The 27,523-nt window shown below is 49.7% G+C and overlaps 11 protein-coding genes across 11 annotated transcripts; 7 read left to right on the top strand and 4 right to left on the bottom strand.

Moving 5' to 3' along the window:
- Window positions 1-1,259: 1,259 nt before the first annotated feature.
- SEC59 (dolichol kinase) lies at window positions 1,260-2,378 on the top strand (the record flags this gene model as incomplete). The annotated part of the gene is made up of 2 exons (XM_064900574.1): window positions 1,260-1,394; window positions 1,482-2,378. 2 exons carry the CDS (start codon window positions 1,260-1,262, stop codon window positions 2,376-2,378), a joined length of 1,032 nt encoding a protein of 343 aa, XP_064753886.1.
- Window positions 2,379-3,490: 1,112 nt separating this feature from the next.
- On the top strand, window positions 3,491-6,542 carry ATG1 (Serine/threonine-protein kinase; the record flags this gene model as incomplete). Its single annotated transcript, XM_064900573.1, has 3 exons — window positions 3,491-3,619; window positions 3,669-6,345; window positions 6,394-6,542. The coding sequence occupies 3 exons, from the start codon at window positions 3,491-3,493 to the stop codon at window positions 6,540-6,542; spliced, it is 2,955 nt and encodes a 984-aa protein (XP_064753885.1).
- Window positions 6,543-7,616: 1,074 nt separating this feature from the next.
- On the bottom strand, window positions 7,617-8,153 carry LTR64_006239 (uncharacterized protein; the record flags this gene model as incomplete). The annotated part of the gene is made up of 2 exons (XM_064900572.1): window positions 7,617-7,624; window positions 7,688-8,153. The coding sequence occupies 2 exons, from the start codon at window positions 8,151-8,153 to the stop codon at window positions 7,617-7,619; spliced, it is 474 nt and encodes a 157-aa protein (XP_064753884.1).
- A 1,125-nt stretch (window positions 8,154-9,278) lies between these two features.
- Window positions 9,279-10,413, bottom strand: LTR64_006238 (uncharacterized protein; the record flags this gene model as incomplete). Its single annotated transcript, XM_064900571.1, has 6 exons — window positions 9,279-9,647; window positions 9,701-9,788; window positions 9,838-10,112; window positions 10,161-10,239; window positions 10,289-10,296; window positions 10,402-10,413. The coding sequence occupies 6 exons, from the start codon at window positions 10,411-10,413 to the stop codon at window positions 9,279-9,281; spliced, it is 831 nt and encodes a 276-aa protein (XP_064753883.1).
- A 1,230-nt stretch (window positions 10,414-11,643) lies between these two features.
- Window positions 11,644-14,762, top strand: LTR64_006237 (uncharacterized protein; the record flags this gene model as incomplete). Its single annotated transcript, XM_064900570.1, has 2 exons — window positions 11,644-11,919; window positions 11,970-14,762. 2 exons carry the CDS (start codon window positions 11,644-11,646, stop codon window positions 14,760-14,762), a joined length of 3,069 nt encoding a protein of 1,022 aa, XP_064753882.1.
- Window positions 14,763-14,956: 194 nt separating this feature from the next.
- LTR64_006236 (uncharacterized protein) lies at window positions 14,957-15,805 on the bottom strand (the record flags this gene model as incomplete). The annotated part of the gene is made up of 2 exons (XM_064900569.1): window positions 14,957-15,183; window positions 15,214-15,805. 2 exons carry the CDS (start codon window positions 15,803-15,805, stop codon window positions 14,957-14,959), a joined length of 819 nt encoding a protein of 272 aa, XP_064753881.1.
- Window positions 15,806-16,912: 1,107 nt separating this feature from the next.
- On the top strand, window positions 16,913-18,563 carry LTR64_006235 (uncharacterized protein; the record flags this gene model as incomplete). The annotated part of the gene is made up of 2 exons (XM_064900568.1): window positions 16,913-17,004; window positions 17,051-18,563. 2 exons carry the CDS (start codon window positions 16,913-16,915, stop codon window positions 18,561-18,563), a joined length of 1,605 nt encoding a protein of 534 aa, XP_064753880.1.
- Window positions 18,564-19,127: 564 nt separating this feature from the next.
- LTR64_006234 (uncharacterized protein) lies at window positions 19,128-20,839 on the top strand (the record flags this gene model as incomplete). Its single annotated transcript, XM_064900567.1, has 2 exons — window positions 19,128-19,301; window positions 19,352-20,839. 2 exons carry the CDS (start codon window positions 19,128-19,130, stop codon window positions 20,837-20,839), a joined length of 1,662 nt encoding a protein of 553 aa, XP_064753879.1.
- A 1,060-nt stretch (window positions 20,840-21,899) lies between these two features.
- Window positions 21,900-24,359, top strand: LTR64_006233 (uncharacterized protein; the record flags this gene model as incomplete). The annotated part of the gene is made up of 2 exons (XM_064900566.1): window positions 21,900-23,129; window positions 23,307-24,359. 2 exons carry the CDS (start codon window positions 21,900-21,902, stop codon window positions 24,357-24,359), a joined length of 2,283 nt encoding a protein of 760 aa, XP_064753878.1.
- Window positions 24,360-25,012: 653 nt separating this feature from the next.
- FPR2 (Peptidyl-prolyl cis-trans isomerase fpr2) lies at window positions 25,013-25,475 on the bottom strand (the record flags this gene model as incomplete). Its single annotated transcript, XM_064900565.1, has 2 exons — window positions 25,013-25,181; window positions 25,240-25,475. The coding sequence occupies 2 exons, from the start codon at window positions 25,473-25,475 to the stop codon at window positions 25,013-25,015; spliced, it is 405 nt and encodes a 134-aa protein (XP_064753877.1).
- A 362-nt stretch (window positions 25,476-25,837) lies between these two features.
- On the top strand, window positions 25,838-27,095 carry LTR64_006231 (uncharacterized protein; the record flags this gene model as incomplete). The annotated part of the gene is made up of 3 exons (XM_064900564.1): window positions 25,838-26,201; window positions 26,383-26,664; window positions 26,743-27,095. The coding sequence occupies 3 exons, from the start codon at window positions 25,838-25,840 to the stop codon at window positions 27,093-27,095; spliced, it is 999 nt and encodes a 332-aa protein (XP_064753876.1).
- Window positions 27,096-27,523: the final 428 nt, after the last annotated feature.

The following is a 27,523-nucleotide window of genomic DNA, read 5'->3' as shown; positions in this document are numbered from 1 at the left end:
AAGGACAGCTTGATCCCTCGATCGACCTGACACCAGCGATAAGTCCAACTCCTTCACCAGCAATCGAAAAGAGTGGGTTCGTTTTCACAAGCAAGGTTACAGCTCAACAGAAAGACAATGCCCGACAGGATAAAGATGAGCTGTACGCTCGATACATAAGACGAAGGCGGGCCGAAGTGGTGCGCCGACTTACTGAGGCAGTATTGTTGTTAACAATTGGTGGTTTGTGTGCTCTCAACCGAAACACACGTGCCGAGATAACCATACCTGGGGTTGTGCTTGACGAACCAGAGATGAGATACAAGCTGCTAACGTGTTTTTCTGTCATCGTCTTCCTTTGCTATGCTATTTATCCAGTTCAAACAGCCTTCAGGTTCTACGTCTCAGGACGAGGTGCCGTGGCAGCTTTACGGCAGGGCTTCCACATCCCTTCACGCTTCGATACAGGAATTCTTCTATACCCGATTCTGATGCCGCTATTCATCACGCTTTCCCTTGGGAACACCTTCGTATCTGCTCTGGTGAATGTCATTTTAGGACTTGCATCCATGCCACGGCAGATAATACCTTCTGCTGTTAATGGAAGTGGCTATCTGCATTGGATGTTGTCATTAACTCCTATTTCTCTGTTATGGCCACTGCGATGTCGGCCGGGGATGTTGAGAGTTGACACGGGACAACCTTCTGTAAGTTTCGAAGAGCTTAGCTTACTCTTCCCTGTCCACCAAACTGTTGTAAAGGTCATTTCAGATATGGTTGCGACGAGCTTGGACCCGTCTGAGGTGCAATTACTCTCTGCTGGGCTCATCAATCTACTTCTCTTCGCGTCGAGCCCACAGGCGCAAATTCTAAAGGCACTGCTGTGGGTCGGTGGACTCGGTCTCTTTGTATGCTGTGAATTCGCTCTTCGGGCGGAAGTTGCTCTGGCAAGAATTCCCGCGTGGAAGTTCGCACGCAATCGGCCTTCGAACAGAGGCATCACGGGTCGCCTCAACAGAATACTACGGGCAGTCTTGCCAGAAACGCGATCTGTCTTTGCAGTATCAGTCACATCCGATAGTGAGGATGCCATCTTACCGAAGGTCAAACCGGTACCAAGAAAGCCACGAAGAACAAGAACTGCAGCATTACAGGATGACTCTGTCTTGCATAGAACCATTTCTGCAGATGAGGGACCAAATGGGCTTTGGAAGAGCACCAGTCCCGCCCCTAAGATCAGCAGGTCGTCAACTTTCTCGATGTATGGGCGCGCGACAAGCATGGCAGTTAAATTCAAGAAGATTGCCGAAAGTCCTAACCCATATCCACGGCTTAATCTTCTTCACGCCCAGGCATTGAAAATTCTCCTTGCTGTGTACGTGTTTGCTGCTACAGCACTCATCATTCTGGTTCCAGTGAGGTATTTTATCTCGACTAACGCCCTACATGGAGCAGAACCGATAGGCTGGGCAGTCGGGTACTTCTTTGGAGACATTCCCCAGCTACGAATGTTTGTGGTTAACAACAACCTCAATTGGTGGATCAAATTGCCGCCAAACAAGTCGCAGGTTTCAAGTTTGCTTGACCAGCACTGGGTTGACAACCTGCGCAGACAAGACATTGGTGCAGCAAACTACCGTCTCCTGCTTGCAGGATACTGCGTCTTCGTGGTTGGTATAGGCATTCTTGCGGTGCTGCAGCTGCAGAAAGTCGTCGAAGTCGATACAAGACGAAAGGTATTTCACGGAGTCATGGTCGCAATGCTTCTGCCTACAATCCCGATGGATCCTGTTTTCTTTGCGCTGGCGCTCATAATCGTTCTGGCGGTCTTTTTGATGCTTGATCTTTTCCGAGCGTCACAGTTGCCGCCCATCTCTCGGCCACTGACGAACTTTCTCGCACCCTACGTTGATGGCAGAGATCACCGAGGCCCAGTAATCGTGTCACACATTTTCCTTCTTATCGGATGTGCAATACCACTTTGGCTGTCGTTGGCAGATATCCAGCAGACCGAAGACGCAGTGTCTGAGGGCTGGGAGGTGTCCTATCGTAATTTGAGTATGGTCAGTGGTGTGATATGCGTTGGAATGGGGGATGCTGCAGCTAGCCTGGTCGGCCGTCGTTACGGCAGAACAAAATGGTACTGGGGAGGGGGTAAAAGTCTCGAAGGGAGTGCAGCATTCGCAATCGCTGTTTGGGTGGGATTGATGGCATCATGGCTCTGGTTGCGTGCGGGAGGGTGGGTTGAGTTCAATGCACGAGAAGTACCCGGAGCAATGTGGAAGGCACTCGCTGCAGGTACAGGCGCTAGTATCATGGAGAGCACTTTGACAGCAGCCAACGACAACGTGGTAGTGCCGATAGGGCTGTGGTTGCTCGTGAGAGGACTGCAATTGTGAAGACCTTGCTCGAGTATAGATATAGAATGCATTCACACTATATGACAAGACTGTTACCTCAGATAGTAGCTGGCATGAATGCTGTGGAAGCAGCGCATTGGTGCTAAAGCAGCTCAACCGTGACGCGAGCGTAACATCAAGGCCGCTTCACACCTTGTATCTTTCGCAAACAGCTGTGCACAACCTCAGCCAATGTTACAAAGCGGTTCAGAGAGTAGTTTCTGGTGGTGAACTTGTGTCTGTCCTCTACGGCTAGGTAACAAGTGTCAACACTACATTTCTTTACACTTCATGCTTTGGCAAGCGACGGAGATATAGATCAGACACGAACAGTTGGAATTTCTTATCGATCCTCGTTTCGTTTGCTCCAGCTGACCACATGTTTGTGCACACACCACGTAACGAGGAGTGTGACGGAAGTGATCAAGCGGCCTACCCCGGATTGGGCAAGTGCGACGGAGAGCGCGTTATCAGGGTTCAAGCGACGATCATCGCGCGATAGTCTAGCTTGCAACTTGACTGGCCATCCACCTACCTGGCCGAGTGACCACTGCACCAGGCAGGTGGCATTGAGGACTCTTCGTACCTCAACGTCGCTGCTCTTAATAGTCTCGTTGTCTCCTGCATCCAGTGATATCGCTGGCTCAGTATTAGCAACATTGCATCCTTAAGACATTGAGGCGGACTGAACCCAGCCAACCTCGTCCAAGTACCAAGTACTGCGTCACTTTCACGGTTGTCGCTGTTCCATCGCCGACCGCTCGTACTACCACATCGTTTGCCTAGCAGCCTGCTATTCTACCAACAACCAACCAACATACGCTCCGCCTACCTGACCCTCTCAGCATTCAAGCATTGGTCCTTTCGAGCTCGTCAGCCAGCAACACTTCAGCGCTTGCGCCTCGGTGAACATCGTCCATTTGCCTGTACCCTATCGCTATCGTCTATCCACACCTCTCGGTGATACAACATCGAACATCACCCGTATTTTCCTCATGTGCACCATTCAAGGTGCTCTTGTGATAGGGTGATAAGAGCTACAACCATTACCATCGAGCTTTCGTTGTGATAAGAAGACCTCGTGCAGCGTTGGCTGTATCGAGTCCTTCATTATGGCGTCGACCACGGTTCAACCTCAGGCTCAGCGTCGATCGAGAGAAGACAGAGTTGGAAGCAGCTTCAAGAAGCAAGAGGAGATTGGACGAGGAAGCTTTGCAACTGTCTACAAAGCAACACATACAGTATGTCCATCTTCCCCTACTGCCCAATTTACTGACTGACGAACAATAGGACGCTTCGGGTCTCGAAACGCTAGTGGCAATCAAATCTGTTAATATGGGCAAGCTAAATAAGAAGTTGAAAGACAATTTGACCTCTGAGATTAGTATTCTCAAGAGCCTACACCATCCTCATATCGCTGGCCTTATCGACTGTAAGGAGACTAGCCAGCACATCCACCTCATCATGGAATATGTTGCTCTGGGTGACCTGTCGCAATTTATAAAGAGAAGGGAGCAGATCAAGGACAGTGACTATGTCGGCAACATGATGGTCAAATATCCCAATCCAAGAGCTGGCGGTTTACACGAAGTCGTTGTTCGTCATTTTCTAAAACAGCTGGCGGATGCTCTGTCCTTCCTTCGGCTACGAAACCTCATCCATCGTGACGTGAAACCACAGAACCTGCTTCTCAATCCTTCGCCAGAGTATTTCGCTCGAGCTCAGCCGAGTCCCATGCCCTACCAGGTCGCAGACGATTCGCTTGAGCCAACTTGCGGCATTCGATCACTTCCCATGCTCAAAATCGCCGACTTTGGTTTCGCTCGATCTCTACCCTCCACATCGCTCGCCGAAACCCTGTGTGGCTCGCCCCTATATATGGCTCCTGAGATTCTCCGTTACGAAAAGTATGATGCAAAGGCGGATTTATGGTCTGTCGGTACTGTACTCTACGAGATGGTTACAGCTCGACCTCCGTTCAGAGCTGCTAACCATGTTGAACTTCTGAGAAAGATTGAGAAGACGAACGACGTAATCAAGTTTGGTGATGACATCGTGGTGTCCTCGGAGATGAAGAAGCTGATACGTTCCCTGCTCAAGAGAGATCCTCGAGAACGAGTGTCTTTTCCCGACTTTTTCGGTAATGAGATCATTACTAGGCCTATTCCAGGACTCGTCGACGAGGATCTGCCACCTCAGATCAGCACTGCGAGACCCACCGATACTGCTCGAAGACGCTTGAGCCGAACAGAACCGGCTGATATGGCAAGACCAGGCAAGATTCAGGAGTTGGAAAGTCCATACCAAGACAGTCAACCAACACGGGCTGACCCAGTACGGCGTCGATCATCCCTCACAACTAACAGACGCCTATCCAACTTGCAAGACACCAGATCTGTGCCTGCAAATCAACTCCTAGACGCTGCCAGTCCGAAACGGGAGGGCTTTGACAGCCGCTCGCCGAGTCCTAACATCCCTCGACCAGCTTTCAGCTCAACCCGAACAGCACCTGGCAGACAAGAACTCATGGGCACCAACCCTGCTCCAGCGTCTGAAGCTATGACCCGACAGCCAAGCGGCGGTCGACCTAAGCAACCATCTTTGCTACGACAACAAGTACAACAGCAACATACAGACCCAGAGGCGGAAAAGATCGCACAAGACATTGCTTTTGAAAGAGACTACGTTTTGATTGAGAAAAAGGCTGTTGAGGTGAATGCGCTGGCTGATGAGCTCGCAGCTAATCCTCGTGTCAATCGGAACGCCTATGGTGTATCAGCACCTGCGAACACAAGTGCAGGCACTATGGTTCGTAGAGCTACACAACAAGGTCCACCAACCTCGACTACTGGAGCACAAACTACTGCTTCACGAGCTGTGCAGATAGCACAGGGCAAAAGACCAGACGGAATGCATCAAAGATCGAACAGCTATGAGCGTCGATACGGTCCAAGTGCTGGCTCTGCTACATCCGCCATATCTCGTGCCCTGACCCTGGCAAGTGGTCGACTTTTTGGTGGTGGCTTCTCTCCCCCTGTCAACTTTGGGCGAGGAGGACGATCACCCCCAATCGGGTACAACCCATTTCCAATATATCCAGGCACTGGTAGCAGTCTCATTGTCGTAGGAGACTCAAAACCTCTCGCTGTGGACGAGGACACAAGATATGTTCAGCAGGTCGAAGAGCTAGCCACTAGAAGTGACGTCGTCTTCGGTTTTGCTGAAGTGAAATACAAGCAGTTGACTCCTGCTATTCCTTCACCATCGCAACCCAGTCTCGGTCCTAGAATGCTTCCGAATGAGGACACAGAGGATACTGATGCTGCTGCCAGTGACGATCTCACAGTAGAAGCTCTTGTGCAGGTCTCCGAAGAGGCCTTAGTGCTCTACGTGAAGGCTCTGACTCTACTGCAAAAGGCAATGGACACTGCAGGACGCTGGTGGAATCGCAAGAAAAGAGATGGCGATAATGCAGCGATAGTTTCGGCTCGAGGTGGAAATCCTTCGACAGCAGCTTCCCAGCGCATGAACAATGTCGTTCAATGGACACGCAGCCGCTTTAACGAGGTTCTGGAGAAGACTGATTTGGTACGTCTAAGGCTGATCGATAGCCAGAAACGGTTGCCAGAGGATCACGCTTCGCATCCTAATAATTTACATGCTGTTGGTTCCAGTGCAGGCCTGGGCACATCAGCAGACCAAGTTGTTGTTACAAGCGGAGTAACTGCTGAGAAACTGATGTACGATCGAGCATTGGAGATGAGTCGCACTGCAGCAATCAACGAGCTTACAGGTGAAGATCTGTCAGGATGCGAGATAAGTTACGTCACGGCTATACGAATGCTTGAGGCGGTGTTGGAAAGCGAGGACGAAGCCGAATTTGCATCTTCTCTTCGTGCAAACAAGCAAGATGGTGTCGTGGGTGTTCCTGGCCTGGAGGCTGAAGATCGAGATACTGTTGTACATTGTAAGTGCTCAATTGCCTTTCACGGGTTATATGCTGATGTCCTCCCAGTGGTCAAACACATTCGCGGTCGACTTGACGCCTTGCGCAAGAAGTTGCATATTATCAATAAACGAGCTTCGGCACCAGCTATTGGCACACCACGGCAGGCTAGTCCACCAATACCACATCGCACAAGCAGTCCAATGCTGCAGAAGTAAAAGGGCGTCTGAGACCACGTTCTCAGCGAAAGACTACCGTGGGGAGGTAGATATGATTCTTCAAATGTTCATTTAAAAATTGATAGCAGGAGTATGGAGTTTCGAGTTTTGGCGTTGGTAGAGGTTGCTTTTGCAAAGAAATTATACAGGGGTCAGGTTTCATGGATGACGGTAAGCAACGGTTTTGGCACGACCGAACGACTTCACATGACATGGATATGAAAAGATACCCAAATTTAACATCATCGCATCACAGAAAGAGCAGGGCGTTTGGTGAAAAATTTACACTTTCTATTACTGAGACGGTATTGGGGCGAACATGAATAGCAGGCGACGGCCCGGCTTTGATGAGATCTGGCAGGAGCTGCTTTCGGTACGATATTCAGTCCAGTGAAGAGTATGCAGAAGCTGTCAGGAAGCAAGAGCTGGACAACGGGGTCAGGCCGTTTAGGATGTATGCTTGAGCCTAGAGCAAGCAAGTCTGTCATCTAGTCGCATGTAGAGAGATCAATACAATCAGACATCGAGAGCTTTGAGTATGGGTCTTGTAACTACTAGTACTCTGCAACACTGCGTGTACTTCATCGACGTAAACTGGTCTAGATTCACAGGGCGTGACATCGGACATCAAGATCCTCACGCCGGCATAGCAACTGCTTAAGTTGAAATGCTTCATCGGCATCTACTTCAAATTCGTCGGACTGGGCCAGGACATGGACGAAAACTTTGTATCTCAGCGGACACCGCATGTAATGTTCTCTGGTTGAAGCTCAAGTATTCACGATTGATGGTGGCAGGCTTTCAATTCTTGACATGATCAGATCTGATATTACAGACGAACCAGGTCCTTCGCGGCTCTTTAAGACATTCGCTAGACTAGATATCCCGTTATTGAGTTCTCCTTATACGATACCACTCATGTATTTCATACGTAGCATCGTCAGATAGCGCTGTACCACCTTCGTTCGCAAGACGTTTTGCTCTGAAGCTTCCACCACCATCGTGCTTTTTGACGAAAGAACCACCAACTCCCTGGATGCACAGCTCTGAACTCGTTCAAATACCAGATTTCTTTTATTTTCCTGTTAGGTCTTATTAGCACGTTCTCTTGCAACAACGAACTTCAGATCTCACCCACTACTTACCACCCTTCGAACCATACGCATCCGAGTTGATTATCTCCTCCGCCTTCGGCTTCGACCCCGATCTCTGATCATCTCCATATCCCGGCCTACTATACGGCGCCGTCTCATTCTTGTTCATCCCCGAACCCCCACTCACAACCGCAGAGCCCTTGCTATCCTTGGGCGGATCTCTCAGGAATACGCTCTCCTTGTCACCCTGCGTCGTGCCTCCATAGGCCTTTGTGTGCGTTCCTGTTGCTCCAGCGTTGGTATAGGCCTTCTCGATGTTTTGGACGCCTTGGGTGCGGGCGCTGACGAAGGGCTCTGAACGGGGAGAGGGGGGTTTGTTGAGGTAGAGGGCTAGGGCGCCGAAGACGGCGACGCCGGAGACGATGAGGCCAGGTCGGCGGAGGAAGGCGTTGGGTTGTTTGACTCGGGGGTTCTTTTTGGGGGCGTTGGGGTTAGGTGGTGCTGGGCCGGCGGACATGGTTGCTGTTTGGAGGGAGAGGTGTGTTTTTACAGGCGATTGAGGTCTGCAACTGATGCTCGATCTGCTTAAGTTGAGATCTGGTCCTTTTCGAGCTTGAGGACGTAGGTAGTCAGTCGTACTCGAGAGCTGTAGCTTGGTTGGTACTGTCAACAGCTGTATCGCGGATGTGCTAGTTCGAAGTGGTATACGACACGTTCACTGATGTTCAGTCTGAGAAGCTGGAGTGAAGGCCGGGAAGCTGGAATACTATTCAGCTCCAGCAGCAATGAAACTACGAAAATGATGCAGCCCGGATACTTTCCCCTGGCCTTAGAGCTCCATGCAGCACGCTGCTTAACGATGCAAAGCTCCATCTGTTGAGCTTGAGCGTCACCATGACCTACAATCCGCTCAGGCAGTCCCGACCAACAGTCATGACGTCGTAGGCGATGCCCCCACCGCAACGATTTCGTGCATGTTCAACGAAGTCACCCTTCCTGAGCGGAGCTCTGGGCGACTTGAACGCCTTCCAGGATGCCCTCTTCAGCTGGGCAACTTGGGAGATGAAGCTATGATATGTGTCAAATTGGTCTTGTGAAAGCGAAGGTCAAGAGCATCGATACTCATTGATGTGCTACAGGAAACGACGTTTAGCAGACACGTGGCCTGGTAGACCTGGTGTCTGCATCTCAGGAGCGGCCAAGTATCGAGATTTGCTCGATTTAGATCAATTGTGACGTGTGTCGGTATAGATTTCCATTCCTGAGGTGTGACAATGTCGATAGTATGCAATCCTGCCTCGAGGCCATGGCAGACAATACTGACTACTGCCATTCTAGGCGTTACCATCACAGAAACGAACCTCACGAACAGCAGGCCTGCATTAGGTCGTGGACAATCCATTTGACTACGACTTTCCCAGATTGACAAATGCTTGTTTATTTCACCGTAGTGTTCGCAGACTTAATAGTCATGCGGTTTCGTGAAAACACCGAAAACGTTGTGCCTACAGTCGGGCATCAACCAATTTCCGAATCTATGCATTCAAGGATATCTTCGTTAGTCCGTGCTATCCCTTGCGCTTGTAGTCAATTGCTCGTTTCAAGGCCGCATATTGCCAGCATGTGTAGTAATCGCTACACCCTAGGAAGCGGCTGCCGGTTTCTCCTCGTTCGCAGAGCTTTCACCCTGAACTGGAGCTTCAGACGTCGCCTCCTTCTTAGCCTCTGTTGGTGCACCAGCTTCGCCAGCTTCACCATCACCACCATCAGAAGAAGTCCACAAGGTCAAGTTGTCCCGCAGAAGTTGCATGATCAGAGTGCTGTCGCGGTAGGACTCTTCGGAGAGCGAGTCGAGTTCGGCAATAGCGTCATCGAAAGCTTGCTTAGCCAGATGACAGGCTCGGTCGGGTGAGTTCAAGATCTCATAGTAGAAGACTGAGAAATTGAGGGCAAGACCTAACCGAATAGGATGTGTTGGAGTCAACTCTGTCTGAGCGACGTCGGTAGCGTTCTATATCATGTCAGATTGTGGTTGCGGGACAGTCTCGAGTCGCTTGAGCATACCTTGTAAGCCTCGTGAGCAGCAGTAGCAGCAGTCTTACGCTTCTCACCCGAAGCAAATTCGGCAAGATAACGGTGGTAATCACCCTTCCTACACAGGGTCAGCATTTGCATTACCGCAAACTGTCTGTTTTGCTTACATCTTGTGGTAGAAGACTTTGGACTCGCCAGATTCGGCCTTAGGAATGAGAGCATCGTCGAGCACATCGAGGACGTCCTGGCAGACCTTCTCGAGCTCGGTCTCAATCTTCTGTCGATAATCTCGAATGGTTTGGACATGCTTGTCAGAGCCTTTGGATTCTTCCTTTTGCTCAATCGACGAAATGATTCTCCAAGAAGCCCGTCTTGTGCCGACAACGTTCTTGTATGCGACCGAGAGGAGGTTTCGTTCATCGACTGAGAGCTCGCCGCCTAGCTGCATGGAAGTTAGAATCTTTTCAGAGTGACCAGCAGTCGGACTCACGTTGGCGACCTCTTTCATGTAGTTGACCATTTCATCGTAGCGCTCAGCTTGCTCGCAAAGCCTCGCCAGGAAGGTCTTGCTGCAGAATTATTAGACAGTCTACAAAGACGTCGGCCTTAGTCCCGTACCTTTCGCGCTGTGAGAAAAGGATAATGTCAGCATTCCGGTCTTATCAAGGTCTCATGGCAGGATGTGGGACAGTAAACAGTGCATGTCCCACCAATCTTGGAGAAGCACTTACATCTGAAGACATATTGATGGACTGTGTGTGCGATCAAAGGGTTTGGAAGGTGATTGTAATTGTTAAAGAGGCGCAGGTTGTGAAATGTCTCGAGAGGGAGTCAGAGCAAGACGAAGTCACAGCAGGTGTATGCAGGTTGGTTTGTGGTGCGGTAACAGTTGCGGTGATGCGAGCAGGCTAAGCACCGTTGTTTAACATGGAAAGCGAGGGAAACCCAAAAGCAAGGCGCTAAGACTGGCTTAGGCACAGAAAGCACCACTAACCACCACACCGTCCAACCAATCTCTGCTCTGCCTTCCGTCACCAAATCATCTCCTAACTTCCTGTCAATCGCTCCTGCTCCTGCCTTGTTTCAGAACGATGAAACACAAACGCTACTTCTTTGGATAGTACTGGCCTCTACAAAGGCAACACTCCTGTCAAGCACAGACCAACGATTGACCAGGTGGTGTACTTGCGGCCTTGAATTGATGAGAAACAGAATTAGGTTTAAGCACGTGCTGTGAACTCCAAGTACACCGCTTGCCATAACTAGTGTTTAGGTTAATAAGTTGCTGGAGGATTGACTATACTTCCAGCAGCGAACAACTCAATAGAGGCGCACCTCTAGTAAGCTCCGTGTAAACACGCGGGGTGATACCTTCAGTACTTGCCAGAGCGGTCGCACACCTTCACTATCTCGATCATCGTATGCATCAAGATGCTGTCGTGAACCATACTTTCTACCTGACAGTGGAAATTATTGCCGGCGATACGTCTTGAATGATCACATTCAGCGGCAGCTACACGATTCAGCACGACCTGGACGACGATACTCAACTTGGATTGCTGTTCACTCAAACACAAGCGTAGTGACATCTTATCGCGCAAAACTCTGCTTCAGTTGAAGAACTCGAAGCAGAGGTCTGATAGGGATGGTTTTTGCAGGAATATCGAGAGAGAGTTGGAGAGCGGTCCACTGCAAGCGTTCACAACGACCTCGTGCGTTTTTGGCGGACCAAAAAAAACGTGTCTACCGTGTCCTCAGAAGACTTTCTGGCCTGGTATTGCTCGATTTCATAGAACAACATCGTGTCTCCCAACTCCATTCCTTCCTACTGTAGGGTCACAATCTCATTCTTTATACACCGGCGCCCTGTCGCGTAGCCGTCTGGACGGCCTGCAAGCCACTTCACGAAGCATCTGTAATTATCGATACGATCATCTCCACTTCAAAAAGTAGACATAGATCACTCCCACAATATGGACCAGTCATACACGAAATCTACCCAGCAGGTGCTGGAACACTTCAAAGTCAGAGAATCCCAAGGCCTGACCTCACAACAAGTCTCGTCGTCGAAGGACAAATATGGCAATAATGCTCTTCCAGAAGATCCTCCTACACCCCTTTGGCATCTCATCCTTGAGCAATTCAAGGATCAGCTGGTCATCATACTTTTAGGCTCAGCCGCAATTTCATTCGTGTTAGCGTTATTGGAGGATTCGGAGGATTGGACTGCCTTTGTTGACCCTGTGGTGGTAAGTGTTAAGACGCGATTTGTAAGGGATAGAGATTAACCGTGGTTCAGATCCTCACCATATTGATCCTCAACGCAGTCGTTGGCGTCACCCAAGAAAGCAGTGCCGAGGCTGCAATCGCCGCTTTGCAAGAGTATTCTGCCAACGAGGCGACTGTTACTCGCAATGGAGTTGTACAACGAATCAAAGCTGAAGAGTTGGTTCCTGGGGACATCGTTACGGTCGCTGTAGGAGATCGAATTCCTGCAGACTGCCGATTGCTTTCCTTCCAAAGCAACAGCTTTGCGGTAGACCAGGCTATTCTCACGGGTGAGAGTGAGCCAGTGAACAAGGACACACGAGTTGTTAGTGATGTGGCGGCTGTCAAGCAGGATCAGATCAATATGCTCTTCTCTGGTACAACCGTGGTAACGGGACACGCGACAGCTATAGTCGTGTTGACTGGAAGTTCCACGGCTATTGGCGATATTCACGAAAACATTACTTCTCAGATTTCCGAGCCCACTCCACTCAAAGAGAAGCTGAACGACTTCGGTGATCAATTGGCCAAGGTCATCACTGGTATCTGCGTCTTGGTATGGCTCATCAATATTCAGCACTTCAACGATCCTTCACATGGCGGCAGTTGGACAAAGGGCGCGATCTACTACCTCAAGATTGCGGTCTCACTAGGTGTAGCAGCTATTCCTGAAGGACTCGCTGCTGTCATCACGACCTGTCTGGCGCTCGGAACAAGGAAGATGGCTGCGAAGAATGCCATTGTACGTAGTCTGCCCTCAGTCGAGACTCTGGGAAGTTGCAGTGTCATCTGCTCAGACAAGACTGGCACCCTAACCACTAATCAAATGAGTGTCGAGAAAATGGTCTTCCTCAACGAGAGTGGCAATGACCTGACGGAGATACATGTAGAAGGCACTACTTTCGCTCCCGAAGGCACTCTCTTCCTGGATCAGAGGCCTTACAACGGGCCAGCCGTGTCTTCCAAGACCATGGCTCGATTAGCAGAAGTCCTAGCTTTAAACAACGAGTCTCGTCTCTCGTACGACTCAAAGACGAACGTGTTCTCACAGATTGGACCTGCTACAGAAGGAGCTCTTCGAGTTCTGGTCGAGAAGATCGGTACTCCAGACGCCAGCTTCAACGAGGCTCGTGCCACTATCCCCCGTTCTGCATGGACTCACTATGCAAGTGCACATTACGAGCAAAAATTACCTATCCAAGCCACTTATGAGTTTTCGAGAGATCGGAAGAGTATGTCCGTCCTTGTTGGCACAGGTGCAGAACAGAAGTTACTTGTTAAAGGAGCTCCAGAATCGGTTCTGGAGCGTTGCACCCATACACTTGTCGGCAAGGATGGCAAGCGTATAGAACTCACAAAGGGCCATCTTGATCTACTTAACGAGGAGGTTCGTCTGTTTGGAAAGCGTGGTCTGCGCGTCATGGCGTTCGCCAACATCGAAAGCGTCGTTGGCAATTCAGCTTTCAGATCCGCCAAATCAACCAAGGAATATGCTGCGCTTGAACAAAACATGACCTTCGTTGGTCTTGTTGGGATGATTGACCCTCCTCGACCCGAGGTACCAGCTTCTATTCGAGAGTGCAAAAGCGCAGGTATCCGTGTCATAGTCATCACAGGTGATAATCAGACGACAGCCGAAACGATCTGCCGCCAGATCGGTGTCTTTGGCATCGACGAGGACGTACAAGGTAAATCTTTCACTGGCCGTCAATTCGATGCTATGTCGGAAGAGGAGAAGCTTCATGCAGCAAGTGTAGCAAGCCTCTTCTCACGTGTCGAGCCGACTCACAAATCCAAGCTGGTTGACCTCCTGCAGAGCCTTGGCGAAGTGGTTGCTATGACTGGCGATGGCGTGAATGATGCACCAGCTCTCAAGAAAGCAGATATTGGCGTTGCCATGGGTACTGGTACCGATGTCGCAAAGCTTGCCGCCGATATGGTCTTGGCCGACGATAACTTCGCCACTATCGAGGTTGCGATCGAGGAGGGCCGCACGATTTACAGCAATACTCAACAATTTATTCGCTACCTCATCTCCTCCAACATTGGCGAGGTCGTCTCAATCTTTCTCACCGCCGCACTGGGTCTGCCCGAAGCTCTCATTCCCGTTCAACTTCTGTGGGTCAATCTCGTCACTGATGGTCTTCCGGCCACAGCTCTTTCCTTCAATCCACCTGATCATGACGTGATGCGAAGAAAGCCTCGCAGGCGAGACGAGGCGCTTGTTACTCCATGGCTGTTCTTCAGATACATGGTGGTCGGCACCTATGTTGGCGCTGCCACTGTCTATGGTTACGCATGGTGGTTCATGTTCTATGAAAACGGCCCGCAGATATCCTTCTATCAGCTTCGCAATTTCCACAAATGCAGCCTAAGCAATCCAGTATTCAACAACACCGACCCGTTTTCAACTGGAAAAGCAGTCGACTGCGGCATCTTCTCACCTAATGCTATCGAAACACGATCTGCAAGCACAATCTCCCTGTCTGTACTGGTCGTCATCGAAATGTTCAATGCCATGAATGCACTTTCCTCCTCAGAGTCGTTAGTCACGCTGCCACTCTGGAAGAACATGAAGCTCATCTATGCTATCATGCTGTCCATGGCACTACACTTTGCTATCCTATACGTGCCCTTTTTGCGGTCGCTTTTCAGCATTGAGTCGCTGAACTGGGTAGAATGGCGGGCCGTCATTTTGATGAGCGCACCTGTTATTGCCATCGATGAGGTTGGGAAGTATTTTGAGCGCAAGCTTTATTTGGAGGATATCCCGAAGAGAAAAGCTGTTGGACACATTGCTAATGGCAAGGTCAAGGGTAACTAATCAAGCCTTTCAGAGGTGGCGGTTACAATATAGACTGTAATAAACCTCGCTGGCAACCGTTTAGAGCAATAGAGCGTTCCAAACAAGCACCTTGTGCATCGCAAGATATTTTTCAGCAAATGTAAAGCAACACATAATTTGTAATGTCTCCCCGGAGTGATAGCGGTATGACCAGTACAACAGGAGCCAGCATCTTAAGACTTCTTAACCAGGCTGCCAGAGATATAGGTCAATACCGCCTTGCCAAAGTGGCGTTCGATAGAGACAGTCTCCCAACGCTCTGATGTGTTCTTCCTCAACATCTGCTCAATATTCCTTGTCAGCGAGCAATCACCAACAAAGTAGCTCCAGCCCAACAACATATACACTGTCTGAACTAGTCGTGCAATGACCGAGCCTTTCGTGGTTCGCCATGCATTAGCTGTATGTTCAACAACCAGTAGCTTCCCACCTGGCTTCAACATGGCATGCAAATCGGATATCGTCCCTTCCAAATTCGGTACCGAGCACAACACCCTCACGCAGATTATGGCATCGAACATGTTATTTGCAAGTGCACCTGGCTCAAGAACCTTGTCTTTCAACAGCTCACGTGTGATAGAAGCTTTCGTGGCATCAGCACCAATAATCCTGTACTTCGGTCCTACCCTTGTTGAATCAGCGTTCTTGCGGAGCAGTTTATGCAATTCCTTCGCCGGCTCAGCTCCGTATATCGTCTTGATCTGTGCCGCAGCTGGATTGTAATACAAAGTCTGGTTGCCACTTCCAGGGCCAATTTCCAAGACCGTACCCTGTGCCTGAGCAAAGGTTGAAGGGACAAGGGTGGCAGAGCCGACAAGGGCGACTGCTGGATCTGGCGGTGCACCAGAGATTTTGGTCCAGAACTTGCCAAATGCTCTACCACGAAGGTCGCTAGGTATTGTACCATCTTCACGAAGACCAATGAGCAAGGTTTGGATATAGGCCTCGACTGCGTAGTAGAGGATGAAGCCTGGGTCAATGAGGCCAAGCACGAAAGACGGGAGCATTTCGAGGAGGGCCATGTTGACGTGTTTGGTGCCAACCCTTGATACTGGTGTAACTTATACCTCGTGCCTCCTTACTTAAAACGTCGCGTCCGTACGCCGCCGCAGAATGACTTTGTACGTTCCAGTAGGTCAATTCGGGAATATGTGCTCTGATTCTTTTATATGTCGTCGGATACTTTGCTTGTGCTTCGGAGACGTTTTATCACTGGTAACCTCGAGCTCTTGAAAGTTTATACGAATCCAACTGCTTGGCGTCGTGGATGCGACCATTATTCAAGCTATGGATCACAGTTTAAGGCATTATCTCTTTCGTATGCAGATAAATGCTTCTCTTGAAGCGATACAAGAACGAGCAAGCTTCTCACATTTCTAATGCACTAACAACACCAACCACTTTCGATGTTTATTCGCACAAAACAATGTCATTACATTTTCATACCGACACCTGCGTTTGGCAATACACGCTGCTTGGCTGTCCAGAATTAGTTGCTGTGTATCAGTCTGCAGCAGTAATGCATCGCCCGTGAGACAAAAGCACCGAAAACATGCGAGAGAATACCCCTCAACAAGATTCATCTCGAGAGTATCTTTCGTTGCCCAAGTGAGAGTAACGACACAGGTCAGTATATACGTCATAGTACCTGTCAAAGATACCTTGATTTCTGGTAGGTCCTGCACTATACAGGACTAATTCCCTGCAATAGCTCTAACTCTAACATCCCTGCTACAGACGTGCCTAGGGTATCATGCACACTCGTAACGAGATGCAGCTGGAGATGTCCGAGAGCTCACCGAAGGGATGTCTCGGTATACATTTCATACACATCCGTCAAAACAGCTCTGTAAGCTATCCCATACCGTTCTGGTGCTCGTGAACGTGTCAGTCAACCACCAACACTTGTGCAACCAGCTACAATGCGCTTCTGTCTAAAACGCATACTGCTACTAGCATTGATTCCATCAGCGCTCGCTCAGTCAATATCAGCATTCTTGCAGTCCACAATATTTGATACGAACAATGGTTTCTCAATTTTCCCATTACTGGAAGATGTGGGGAGCCCCGATCTCTTTCCTATGCCCCTATGCGGTTCTTTCCAGCTTGAGGAAAGCACAATAGAGCAAATGCAGGCTGCTATGTCCAATGGCACATTGACGTCAGTGCAGCTGTGTCTATGTTATCTTCAAAGGACACTTCAGACAAATAGCTACATCAGGTACGTATAGCATCAGCAAGAGAGCTAGACATTAATGTATACACAGCTCGTTACTACAATTCAACCCTGAGATGTTGTCTATCGCAGCTCAACTTGATGCAGAGCGGCAGGCAGGGAAGGTCCGAGGCGTTTTACATGGTATCCCATTTACCATGAAAGACAACGTCGGTACACGGGACAACATGGAGACCACGGCGGGCTGTCCGGCACTCCTAGGAAGCATCGTTCCACGGGATGCCCACGTAATTGCTCAACTTCGAGCTGCGGGGGCAGTGGTATTTGGTAAAGCAGCGCTGAGTGAGTGGGCTGATATGCGTAGCAGCAATTACTCTGAGGGCTACTCACCTCGTGGCGGACAAGTCAGGAGCGCTTACAATCTCACTGTAAATCCTGGTGGTAGCAGCTCTGGCTCGGCTGCAGGTGTGGCGGCAAATGCTATAGCAATCAGTATAGGTACCGAAACAGACGGCAGTGTGATCAACCCAGCAGAGAGAAATGCATTAGTCGGCTTCAAGCCCAGTGTAGGTCTGACCTCGCGAGCAGGAGTTGTACCCGAGTCTGAGCACCAGGATTCTGTGGGCACCTTTGGTAGGACTGTCAGCGATGCTGTTCATGTTCTGGATGCTATCTATGGTCCTGATCCACGAGACAATTACAGCCTAGCTCAGGTTGGACATACACCTGAAAAGTCTGACGGTGGATATGCTCAATACTTGGCCACATCATCCGCTCTTGTCAATGCCACCTTTGGCCTGCCCTGGCTATCGTTCTGGCAATATTGCGACGAGCAGCAACTTACAACACTCATCTCGCTCATTGGGCACCTTGAATCTCTTGGAGCGACTATCATTAACAACACTGAAATCTTGGACTACGAAACAATCGTCAGCCCAAATGGTTGGAACTGGGACTATGGTACTACCCGTGGCTACCCAAATGAATCTGAGTTCACTGTTGTCAAGGTCGATTTCTACAACAATATAGCCACATATCTTTCTGAGCTAAACAACACAAATATTCGATCTTTGCAAGACATCGTGGACTACAACTATGCCAACGATGCAACTGAGGGTGGATATCCTTATACAATTACAGACGAGAACGACACGAGCGTACCCACTGGCCAGGGTATCCCACAATTCTGGTCAGGGCAGGATAGCTTCTTGGCATCACTCAATACTTCTGGTATCCAGGATGAGACATACTTTCAAGCACTAGACTTCACTCAAACCAGCACAAAGACAGGCATCGATCACGCACTTACAGCTTATTCTTCGTCTCCTCTGTCAGGGCTCCTTGTCCCACCTGATGTTGGTCAGACCTACCAAATTGCAGCTCAGGCACAGTACCCTATGATTACAATACCAGCTGGTTATAGAACCAACGGCATGCCTTTCGGGATTGCGCTCATGCAATCCATGTGGCAAGAGGCAGAGCTGGTACGGTGGGGCAGTGCAATTGAGGATGCGATACGTGGTACAGGATTTGGAAGAAGAAGACCAGACTGGAGAGACTACCAGAGTAAGAATCTGATATCCTTCTATACTGCCGAGTATTAGAAGTCATGGTATCGCAGTTCTGGTCAAGGTTGGTGTCATTGTTTTAGGCGAGCAGCTTTATAGGTATCCTCTTATCCTCTGCATTGTTCAACTCAAGAGGTCTCTAAGTCAACTGTTCGAAGTGTTTTGCACACGTGCAGTGGTGTCCTGGTTTAAGCTCAGTGCCGCTCGTTACGTAAACGTCTCCTCCCGGGGTTCGAGCTGATTGTTTTGTGGTGAGTAGTCAGTTTGAGAAGAGCAGGAATGATTTATGGTACGTGAATATTGTGCGATATCCTGATGTAGGACCCGCCCAGACCAAGATCTGCGAGAAACCAGGGAAGTGGGTCGATCGGGACACGCCAGGAGTGAAGGACGTTCATTGGCCTCTGGGTGTTCTCCATCTTCGCTGTCGAGATCGTTCTTCCGCTCGCTGATGAATCTTGGTGCTTGAGGCTCACGTTGCGCAGTCGTAAGCACTCAGCATGTCTGCACCAAGTTTGTTTTCTTTTCACTTGTGCCCATCGCAGTCTCAGCGAACGTCGCGATAGCCGCGAGCGATACGCATAGCACATCACTAGCGAGATGGCTCTAGGCATCCTCGAACCCAAGGAAACGCAGGTGGCAGGAACTGTCCATGTGAAGAGTCAGGCGCAGAGTCACACGGAAGCGCAGGACACAAACAGAGCACTCAAGAAGGACAAGACTGGCACGATCATCCTTGTGCCTCAACCTAGCGACGATCCAAATGATCCTCTGGTACGCATATCCTTCTAGATAGCCTTGCACCATCACTAAGAGATTCGTAGAACTGGCCGTTATGGCAGCGCGATGTTATCCTCTTCATCCTTTCCATCGTCACGGTCGTTGCTACGACAGCCTCGCCATTGTTGGCCGCCGATTCCGTCCTATTAGCCATCTACTTCAGGACAACTTTCCAAAAGGCTGCTAACCTGACTGCCTTCCACTTGGCAGGCGTCGCTGTCGGCGCCGTCATATTCGTACCATCTGCAAGAGTGTGGGGCAAGAGACACGTTTTTCTCCTGGGAGCACTGCTTATGTGCGTGACCTCTGCATGGGGTGGGTCAACACATAACAACAGGAATTATGCTTCACTATTATGGGCTCGTGTGTTCCAAGGCGTGGCTTTGGCTCCCTTTGAGTCGCTAGCCAACGCCGTCGTTGGAGATCTGTACTTTGTCCACGAACGTGGACCGCGCATGGCATTTGTCAATACGGCTATTTTTGGAGGAGCTTTCCTAACTCCTGTCTTTGTGGGAATGATAGCAGCTCATATCGGGTGGCAGTGGTCCTTCTACCTGCTGTCTATCTTCTCGGGCATCGGCTTTCTGGCTCTGTTTTTCTTTGTTCCAGAAACTGCCTTCAGACGAGCAGACTCCCTCAATACGGACATGGTTACGACAGCGACATCATCTGTGGTGACTGAGTCGTCAGCTGCGAGCTTAAACTCAGACGAGAAGTACTTGCGAATGGCGACATCTGCGGGCACTGCTCCAGATACTGCTAGAAGGGCACGGGATCCCTATGTTCGGCGTCTGCTTCCATTCAACGGCAAGAAAAGTGACGATTCGTTCTTCAAATTACTTCTACGACCTTTCCCATTATACCTGCAACCAGCTGTGATATGGGGTTGTCTGATGCAAGGCGTTATCATCGGTTGGACTGTGATGGTGGGTGTGATCTTGTCGCTTATCTTCCTCAGCCCACCCCTCTTTTTCACCGAAGAACAATCTGGAAAGATGTACACTGCAGCGTTCATTGGCGCCATGATGGGCCTGGTGATCTCAGGTGTTTTCACCGAACTTGTCACCAGGTGGCTGATTCGACTGAACAACGGCAAATATGAACCCGAGTACCGCATTTTGCTTGCTGCTCCAACCTTGGTCTTCACTGCTATCGGACTCTATGGCTTCGGCATAACTTCTGCGAATACTTACAGATACGGCTGGCTGATCCCTGAAGTGTTCCTAGCATTCATTATTGCCAGCATGGTTATGGGCGCTGTCGCTTCTGCCCAGTATCTGTTGGATGCACACCGAGACATCGACGTGGAGATATTCACGAACCTCATCATATTCAAGAACATCTATTCTTTTGTGCTAGCGTATTTCGCCTATACCTGGATCTTCTCTACAGGCATCAAGCATATGTTTGTTATCTTTGCAAGCATCGAGGTGGCTATTTGCTGCTTGAGTATACCAATGTATGTACTAGGAAAGAAGAATCGCGCCTTCTTCCAGAAGCACGATATCCTTGGAATAGCGAAGTTGAGATAAAGGAAGGATAATAGATGTTCAGGCCGCTTTTCAAGGCTTTTGCCAAACCTCATGAACGTCCTATACTCAGCTTGTGCTCACTCTACTACGAAGGCTGATCCGACCTCGTCCACTGAGTCGTCTTGACCTAATAATAAAGGTCTCGTTCGATCCACACGGATCACGGCTAAGCACGAAGATTAACTTGCCAAGCTTCTGAGCTGCAGACGACCTGTAAAGCTTGTCACTGACCCGTGGGTGCGAAAACATAGTATTTCCTTTGCCTTGGGAATTGGCTTGAACCACTCTACGAAATGTGGCTTTTCTTAGCTCAATCAGTGGGACAACTCGCCCGTGCCCGTCTATCTTGCCCAAACGGAGATGAGCAACGCAGCGGATACGAGAGCCTCAACGATCGGATTCTTGCATCGGAAAAGTGGTCCAACCTCTGCATCGAAAAGAGCTATAGATTTGACAATAAGACGACATGCCCGGTTGGAAGAAACAGGATTCAACACGTCGTCCTCGTACAGGTAGGCGCGTCGCAGTCGTATTCGAGTGGAGTAACTGCTGTAATTTTAATCTCGAGAAGCAGAACCACACGACTTTGAGGCCATCGCGCTAATCCTTACAGACAGTTGGTGTCAGCTTGGCACTCCGGAATTGGCCATACGGAGAATTTCCATGTAACTTCGCCTTGTGGAAGCCAGGGTTTGACCTCATCCTGGCACCGTTTTGTATCCCCCTGATGTTTCAGGACTTCTGTAGATCAAAAATCGATCTCAGACTCTTATTGTTCAAGTTCACTGACACTCGCCGTCGTTATCCTCCAGGTCGCTGCCTTTGTCGAGTCACTGGTTGACTTTGATGTCCACTCCTTTTCCAACAGCAAAGATATAAGCAGACAGAACATCGGAATTACCATCTAGCAACAGGATATCAGTCGCGCCTTGGCAGCCTTCATAAAATTGTGCACATCTCGTCACGATCAACTGCCAGTCTCCAGCTGAGGCTTCATTTCGGCATTTGACATGTAGCAGTGTTTTGGCAACTCAAAATGACAGCAGTAGCGACCGCAACAATGGAGCAGTTGAGCCTAGAAGAACAAAACCAACCCATGGATGCCGCACGAATCATCGAAAACATCAATGCGACAGTATCTGCTCGGTATACACTCGCGATGCCAGCTGCCAATCTACTATCCTCCACGAGCAGACTTTGTCCGACATGCAGCCAAATTTTCGATGCCAGTGCTACCATTTCGTCACCACAATCGCCTTCCTTACACGCCTCGAAACCTGGAGAGGTTGTGCATCTAAGTCTGGACAATGTCGCTGAATCAGCCAAGCGAGGATGTCACCTCTGCTTAACGGTGTATATGAACTTGGACCCAGCTGCACTTCGAGCTTTCCGACGCTATGTAGACTTCACGAAGGGACAGGCATCACCGGACAGTAGCACCACCAGTATAAGCTGGGGCTTTGTCAGCATCGTGCCTATCGCGCGAGATCAAGCCCGTTTGAGCTTCAGATGGGTGCCACGAGTGGAAATAGACCAGCAAATCTCAACAACCGCTTCTGGAACCTCAAGGAATACGTTCCTCCAAAATGACACTCGAAACGAGTCACGAAACACTGTCGACAGCAACACGAGCTCTATGGCAGGCCGTATGACCTCTGAGCTAAATGTCGAATTGATACTTATGAATCCTATTTATGCAGTCGAGCCCGGCGTGAGGACGATTAACTCGAAAGCAACAAGCACATCATCTGATGAATGCTTTGAAATTGCGCGGCAATGGCTTGAAGACTGCTCCTTCGATCATATGAAGTGCTCAGCGACCGAAGGTGCAGGCGCTATTCAGAAGCCAACATATTTACTCGATGTCACAATTAGGGGGCCAAAAGGTGCCCCAGGTGTAAAACTGGTGGATGGGCAATTTCTCGACCCCTTCACGGAGTATGTAACATTGTCCCATTGTTGGGGCATTTCTCGGGATCCTGGCATGAAAAGAGTACGGTTGCATAAGAAGACTTTACAAGCTCTTCGGCAAGGTGTTGCAAATTCGAGCTTACCCAAAACTTTCGCACACGCTGCCATTGCTACTGCGCGTCTAGGTTACAAGTACCTCTGGATAGACGCGCTGTGTATCATGCACGACATGGAACAGATGGTTCTTGATGAGATTGCAAATCTGCCACGAATATATGGCGAGGCCACACTCAATCTAGCTGCCACAGGGGCTACAGATGACACTGCCGGCCTCTTTTTCAATCGAAACGTGTTCGCTCTTCAACCCGCAACAGTTGAGGTAAGCGATGGATTTGGCATAAGTAGCGGTTTCTACAAAGTCCTTCGTGGAACGATCTGGGACGATCTGGTTGATAGCTCACCTCTCGCACAAAGGGCTTGGTGCTTTACAGAACGTTGTTTAAGCAAACGAACACTCCACTTTACGCGAAATGAACTCCTCTGGGAATGTCAACAGATGTGCTGCTCAGAAGTATTTCCAAAAGGTCTTCCCGTCACGATGAAGACTGCTCACGAACAAGAACGGCGCAACACTACCGTTCTACCATTACCCTCCTCACCAAGTCCTGCGTCTGCAGACAACAAATCCCTTCTACCTGCACCAAAAATCTCCTTCAACAAGCGTACACATCACCAGAGAACCGCAAATTGGCACATCCTCGTCGAGATGTACACCGAAGGCCGACAAACCTATACCTCCGACAAACTCCTAGGTGTATCCGGCTTGGCCCGACAATACCTCAGTCGCAACCGCCTCAGACCTCACGACTACGTAGCAGGAATGTGGCGACCGTCCCTTCCACACTCCCTCCTCTGGCGCATCCACGAAGGCGGACGCCGACCACCCAGATATCGCGCTCCAACATGGACCTGGGCCTCAATCGACGGTCGCGTCGTCAGCCCAGCACCCTCGCACGCCTCGAAACAAACCTGTCTCGAAGTCATCGACGTGTCGGTGACAATGAAAAACAACGATCCCCTCGGCCTCTGCGAGGGCGGCCGCCTCAAGGTCCGCGGCTTCATGGGTAAAGGCTCACTAAGACGGACGCGCGACTACTGGGGCCACTGCTCGTTTGTCCTACAGCCACAGGCCACCTCGCCCAAAGTCAAAGAGATAGGAGACGTGCGCTTCGAGAACGCCTGGTTCGACGAGCGACTCGTCAAACTCTCCGACGAGGGCGCGGGCATCATGGTCGAAACGCTAGAAATCTACCTCCTTCCAGTCATCGACGTGATGGATCGTGTTGAGGGGCTCATTCTCTGCGCCACTATGAAAAAGGGAGAATTCAAGCGCGTGGGCTTGTTCGAGATCAGTAACGGGAGTGGCATGAGTACGAATCCGGCGGCTGTGATTAGTCCCGAGCTCCATGGACCGATACAGACGAACTGGGATCGTTTCAAGAGGATGATGAAGGGGACTGAGGAGATGATGAATTTTGAGGAGAGGTTGGATCATACGAATGCGTATTGGTTTGCTAGTGATTATACTTATACGATTAATATTCTGTGATTTGCTGGGGGGCTCAAGCACAACGATGTATATTTGGTTTGATGATGTATGAGGCCGTATGTTTTGGGAGATAGGCAATTGTGTTCAAAAGGTGATCTCTTGGTTGCTGGAATGGGGACTTCGTGTTACCCAGCAGACATATTGTGTAGAATGAAATTTTCGTCTGTGCAAAGAAGACCGTTGGAAGGCGTACAAGTTAAACGAGAGTACTTCCAACAAGCAGGACAATAGAAATGGTGATCCTGATCCACTCCCCACTGTGTATCTATAATCCTAGCAAAGGATCTGCTCACCAGCGAGAAGCTGTTGGATCTTGCTCTTGCCCTACTCCTCGCCGAGCGGTGCCTCGAGTGTATGCTTCGCCACATAGTAGAGCTACATAGTGGATTAACTGGTCTGGACTGCCATCACTGAAGGCTTCCGAATCTCGTGATCTGGTGTTGACGACACAGCATCATAGATCTTTGTTCATCCCGTGTGGTCCTGATAAATGCGGTAGCACCCTGGTTCTTCTGCGCACGACGGACTCCACACTTCGTGGTTGTACTTGCTGAATGGCTACGATGCAAGCGGGCGTCCGACGGGGTGTAAAGATAATTCGTAGTGAACTGCTGGTCAGGGGTTTATTGTTCTGCCATATTGTTTGTCCACGTTTACAGCTCATCTTTCTTGACACCCTTGATGCCTACCAACTCAGTCTCGAATATCAGCGTGCTTCCAGCTGGAATGGGACCCATAGCGTTCTTGCCGTAGCCCAATTCAGGCGGTATTGTAAGCTTTCGTTTCTCGCCGATGCACATGTCTAGCAGACCTTCATCCCATCTGTATATGTCAGCCATGAGCCCTCCAATGTACACGTTCCCAGGGAGTGCTCGCTTACCCTTTGATGACTCGGCCCGTTCCCACCGCGAAGCTCAAAGGTTGTCCTCGATTGTAAGAAGCATCAAATTCGCTCCCATCAGAGGCTAGAGTACCGCGATAGTGCACATCAATCTGGTCGCCGGACTTTGTCTTGCGTGTGCAGGTGATATCAGGTGTTTGGTTCTCGATAATGAGACCGTCGGGGATGGCGATTGCCAGGCCGAGTAGGGACAGGAAAGGAACCAAGAAAAGCATGTTGAGGATTTGGTCGTGATTGTACTTGAAAGTAGAGCGGAAGTAGAGTAAGGTCGAGAGCATGTGTCGGTGGCTGCCGAGGGCGTGGGCCGTAATACTGTGAGGCAAGTCCGCCGATTACGTTAAGTACTTCATATGCCTACGAGAATGCTCCAGGGGTGTACAACCCCCCATTTTTATGAGCGTCGGGACATGTTCGACGGCAAACGGATTCCTGGCACGCTTGCGACATGCTGAACACGTCCTCAACCAAGCTTTGAGATTGTGTCAAACTTGGCCAATTCAGCGGCACGTCGCTCAGGGCAATCACTATCGAGAAAGGTCCGCATCACATCTCTAGACTGTAACCTTTTTGCATCACTATGAAAAGGACGACTGCGGATCTTCATGCCTCTAACGTGCCGTCACCGATACTACTTGAAGCAGCAGGTAAGCGGTGCTTCGTTAGCGACGCGACTGATCCTATTGAGAGGCGTATCGCTCGTGCAGAGTATCTGGCCAAATTACGGTACTTGATGCCCCTCGGTGGCAAGTCCATTCCTGAAGTCGAGGAAAGAGACATTTATGTTACTGTGCGGGATAATTATGAGGTAAGAGTGAGAATCTACACACCGACTGGGGGTCGACGTTTACAAGGAGGTGGACCTTTAATGCTCATGTTTCACGAAGGAGGATGGACGGCCGGAGATCTGAGTGACGAAGAGCTGAATTGTAGATTGTTTGCACGTGAGTTCGGTGCTGTTTGTGGCAATGTCGAGTATAGGTACGTTTTGTACTATCCAATCTGCTGTGATGAGCATTGTCTCCATGGTATCGATCGATGTTAGCTGAGTCATATTGATGGAAAGGACCGATCACAGACTCGCACCAGAAGCATATTTTCCAACCTGGATTCATGATTGTATAGACGTGACCAAATGGGTGACGGAAAATGCTGTATCTCTTGGTGCAGAACCTTCCAAAGGTTTCATTGTTGGAGGCAGTTCAGCAGGTGGTAATATTTCTGCCGTTCTTGCCCAGTTGTCAAGGTTGGGCTATTTCAAAGTACCTATCACAGGTCAATATTTGTCGGTGCCACTCATAGCACCATTAGAGCTGTATCCGCAGAAATACAAGGAAGATCTCCTAAGCCCGTATGAGAACATGGACGATCCAGTTCTCCGTTATGTGGGCGCTCAAAGGCTGAAGGGTGAGTAAAAGGTTGAGGCCGTGATTTGGCCTCTCCTCAAGCTGCAAGAGCAAAGGTTGACTGAAGTTCTCATGACAGATCTCCAGACCAGGCTGAACGTCGATACAGAATCGAATCTGTTTTCACCCCTGGCACGACCATCATATCCGCCAAGTCTCGTGGAGGATACGTTTCCACTGGCACCAGCCTATATGCAGGTGGCAGGTCTAGATCCGCTAAGAGATCATGCATTGATATATGATCGCATACTCCGTGATGAGTTCGAGGTTGAGACCAAGGTCGATTTATATGATGGGTTTGGACACATGTTTTGGACCAATTGGCCAGAGTTAAAAGAGAGTCACGCATTTGTTGATGATACTGTCAAAGGCATCCGATGGCTATTGGAGCATGGCAAGAGCGTGGCAGCTGCAGGTAAAACACGAGACTGAAAGACTTGTTGAAGCGTTTTTGTCAGCTAGCATGAGAGTCCTATGAGAGTGATCACGTCTGTAGCTTTTTATGTGATGAAAGTGCCGATTGTTGAGGTCTCATGAATTCTGGAGAAAAGTTCCCGTTCGAGAGCTCGATTACACCTCACGGCTACTCGAGTCTCCATAGATTGTGAATGCGAACCCATCACTTGATACCTCGTAAGGCTGGCGGCTAGAATACAGACAGACGTGGACATCTCCAGGAGCCTGCCTCTTCGACTGCTCGAGAACGGTATTGACCTCTTGTACAAACTCAATGAGCTTTATCAGCGGTCACTCTCAGGGTCTGCAATATCAGCATAGAAACCTAATGACATGTGACGATCAGGTGCTCTTGCCAACAACCAACAATTTTGCTCCCCACTCGTGCTTTGAGTGGCCCGAAC

The sequence above is a fragment of the Lithohypha guttulata genome (assembly GCF_036872675.1).
Source record: "Lithohypha guttulata strain CCFEE 5908 chromosome Unknown scaffold_4, whole genome shotgun sequence".
NCBI lineage: Eukaryota > Fungi > Ascomycota > Eurotiomycetes > Chaetothyriales > Trichomeriaceae > Lithohypha > Lithohypha guttulata.
This window is presented reverse-complemented; position numbering and strand designations above follow the sequence as displayed.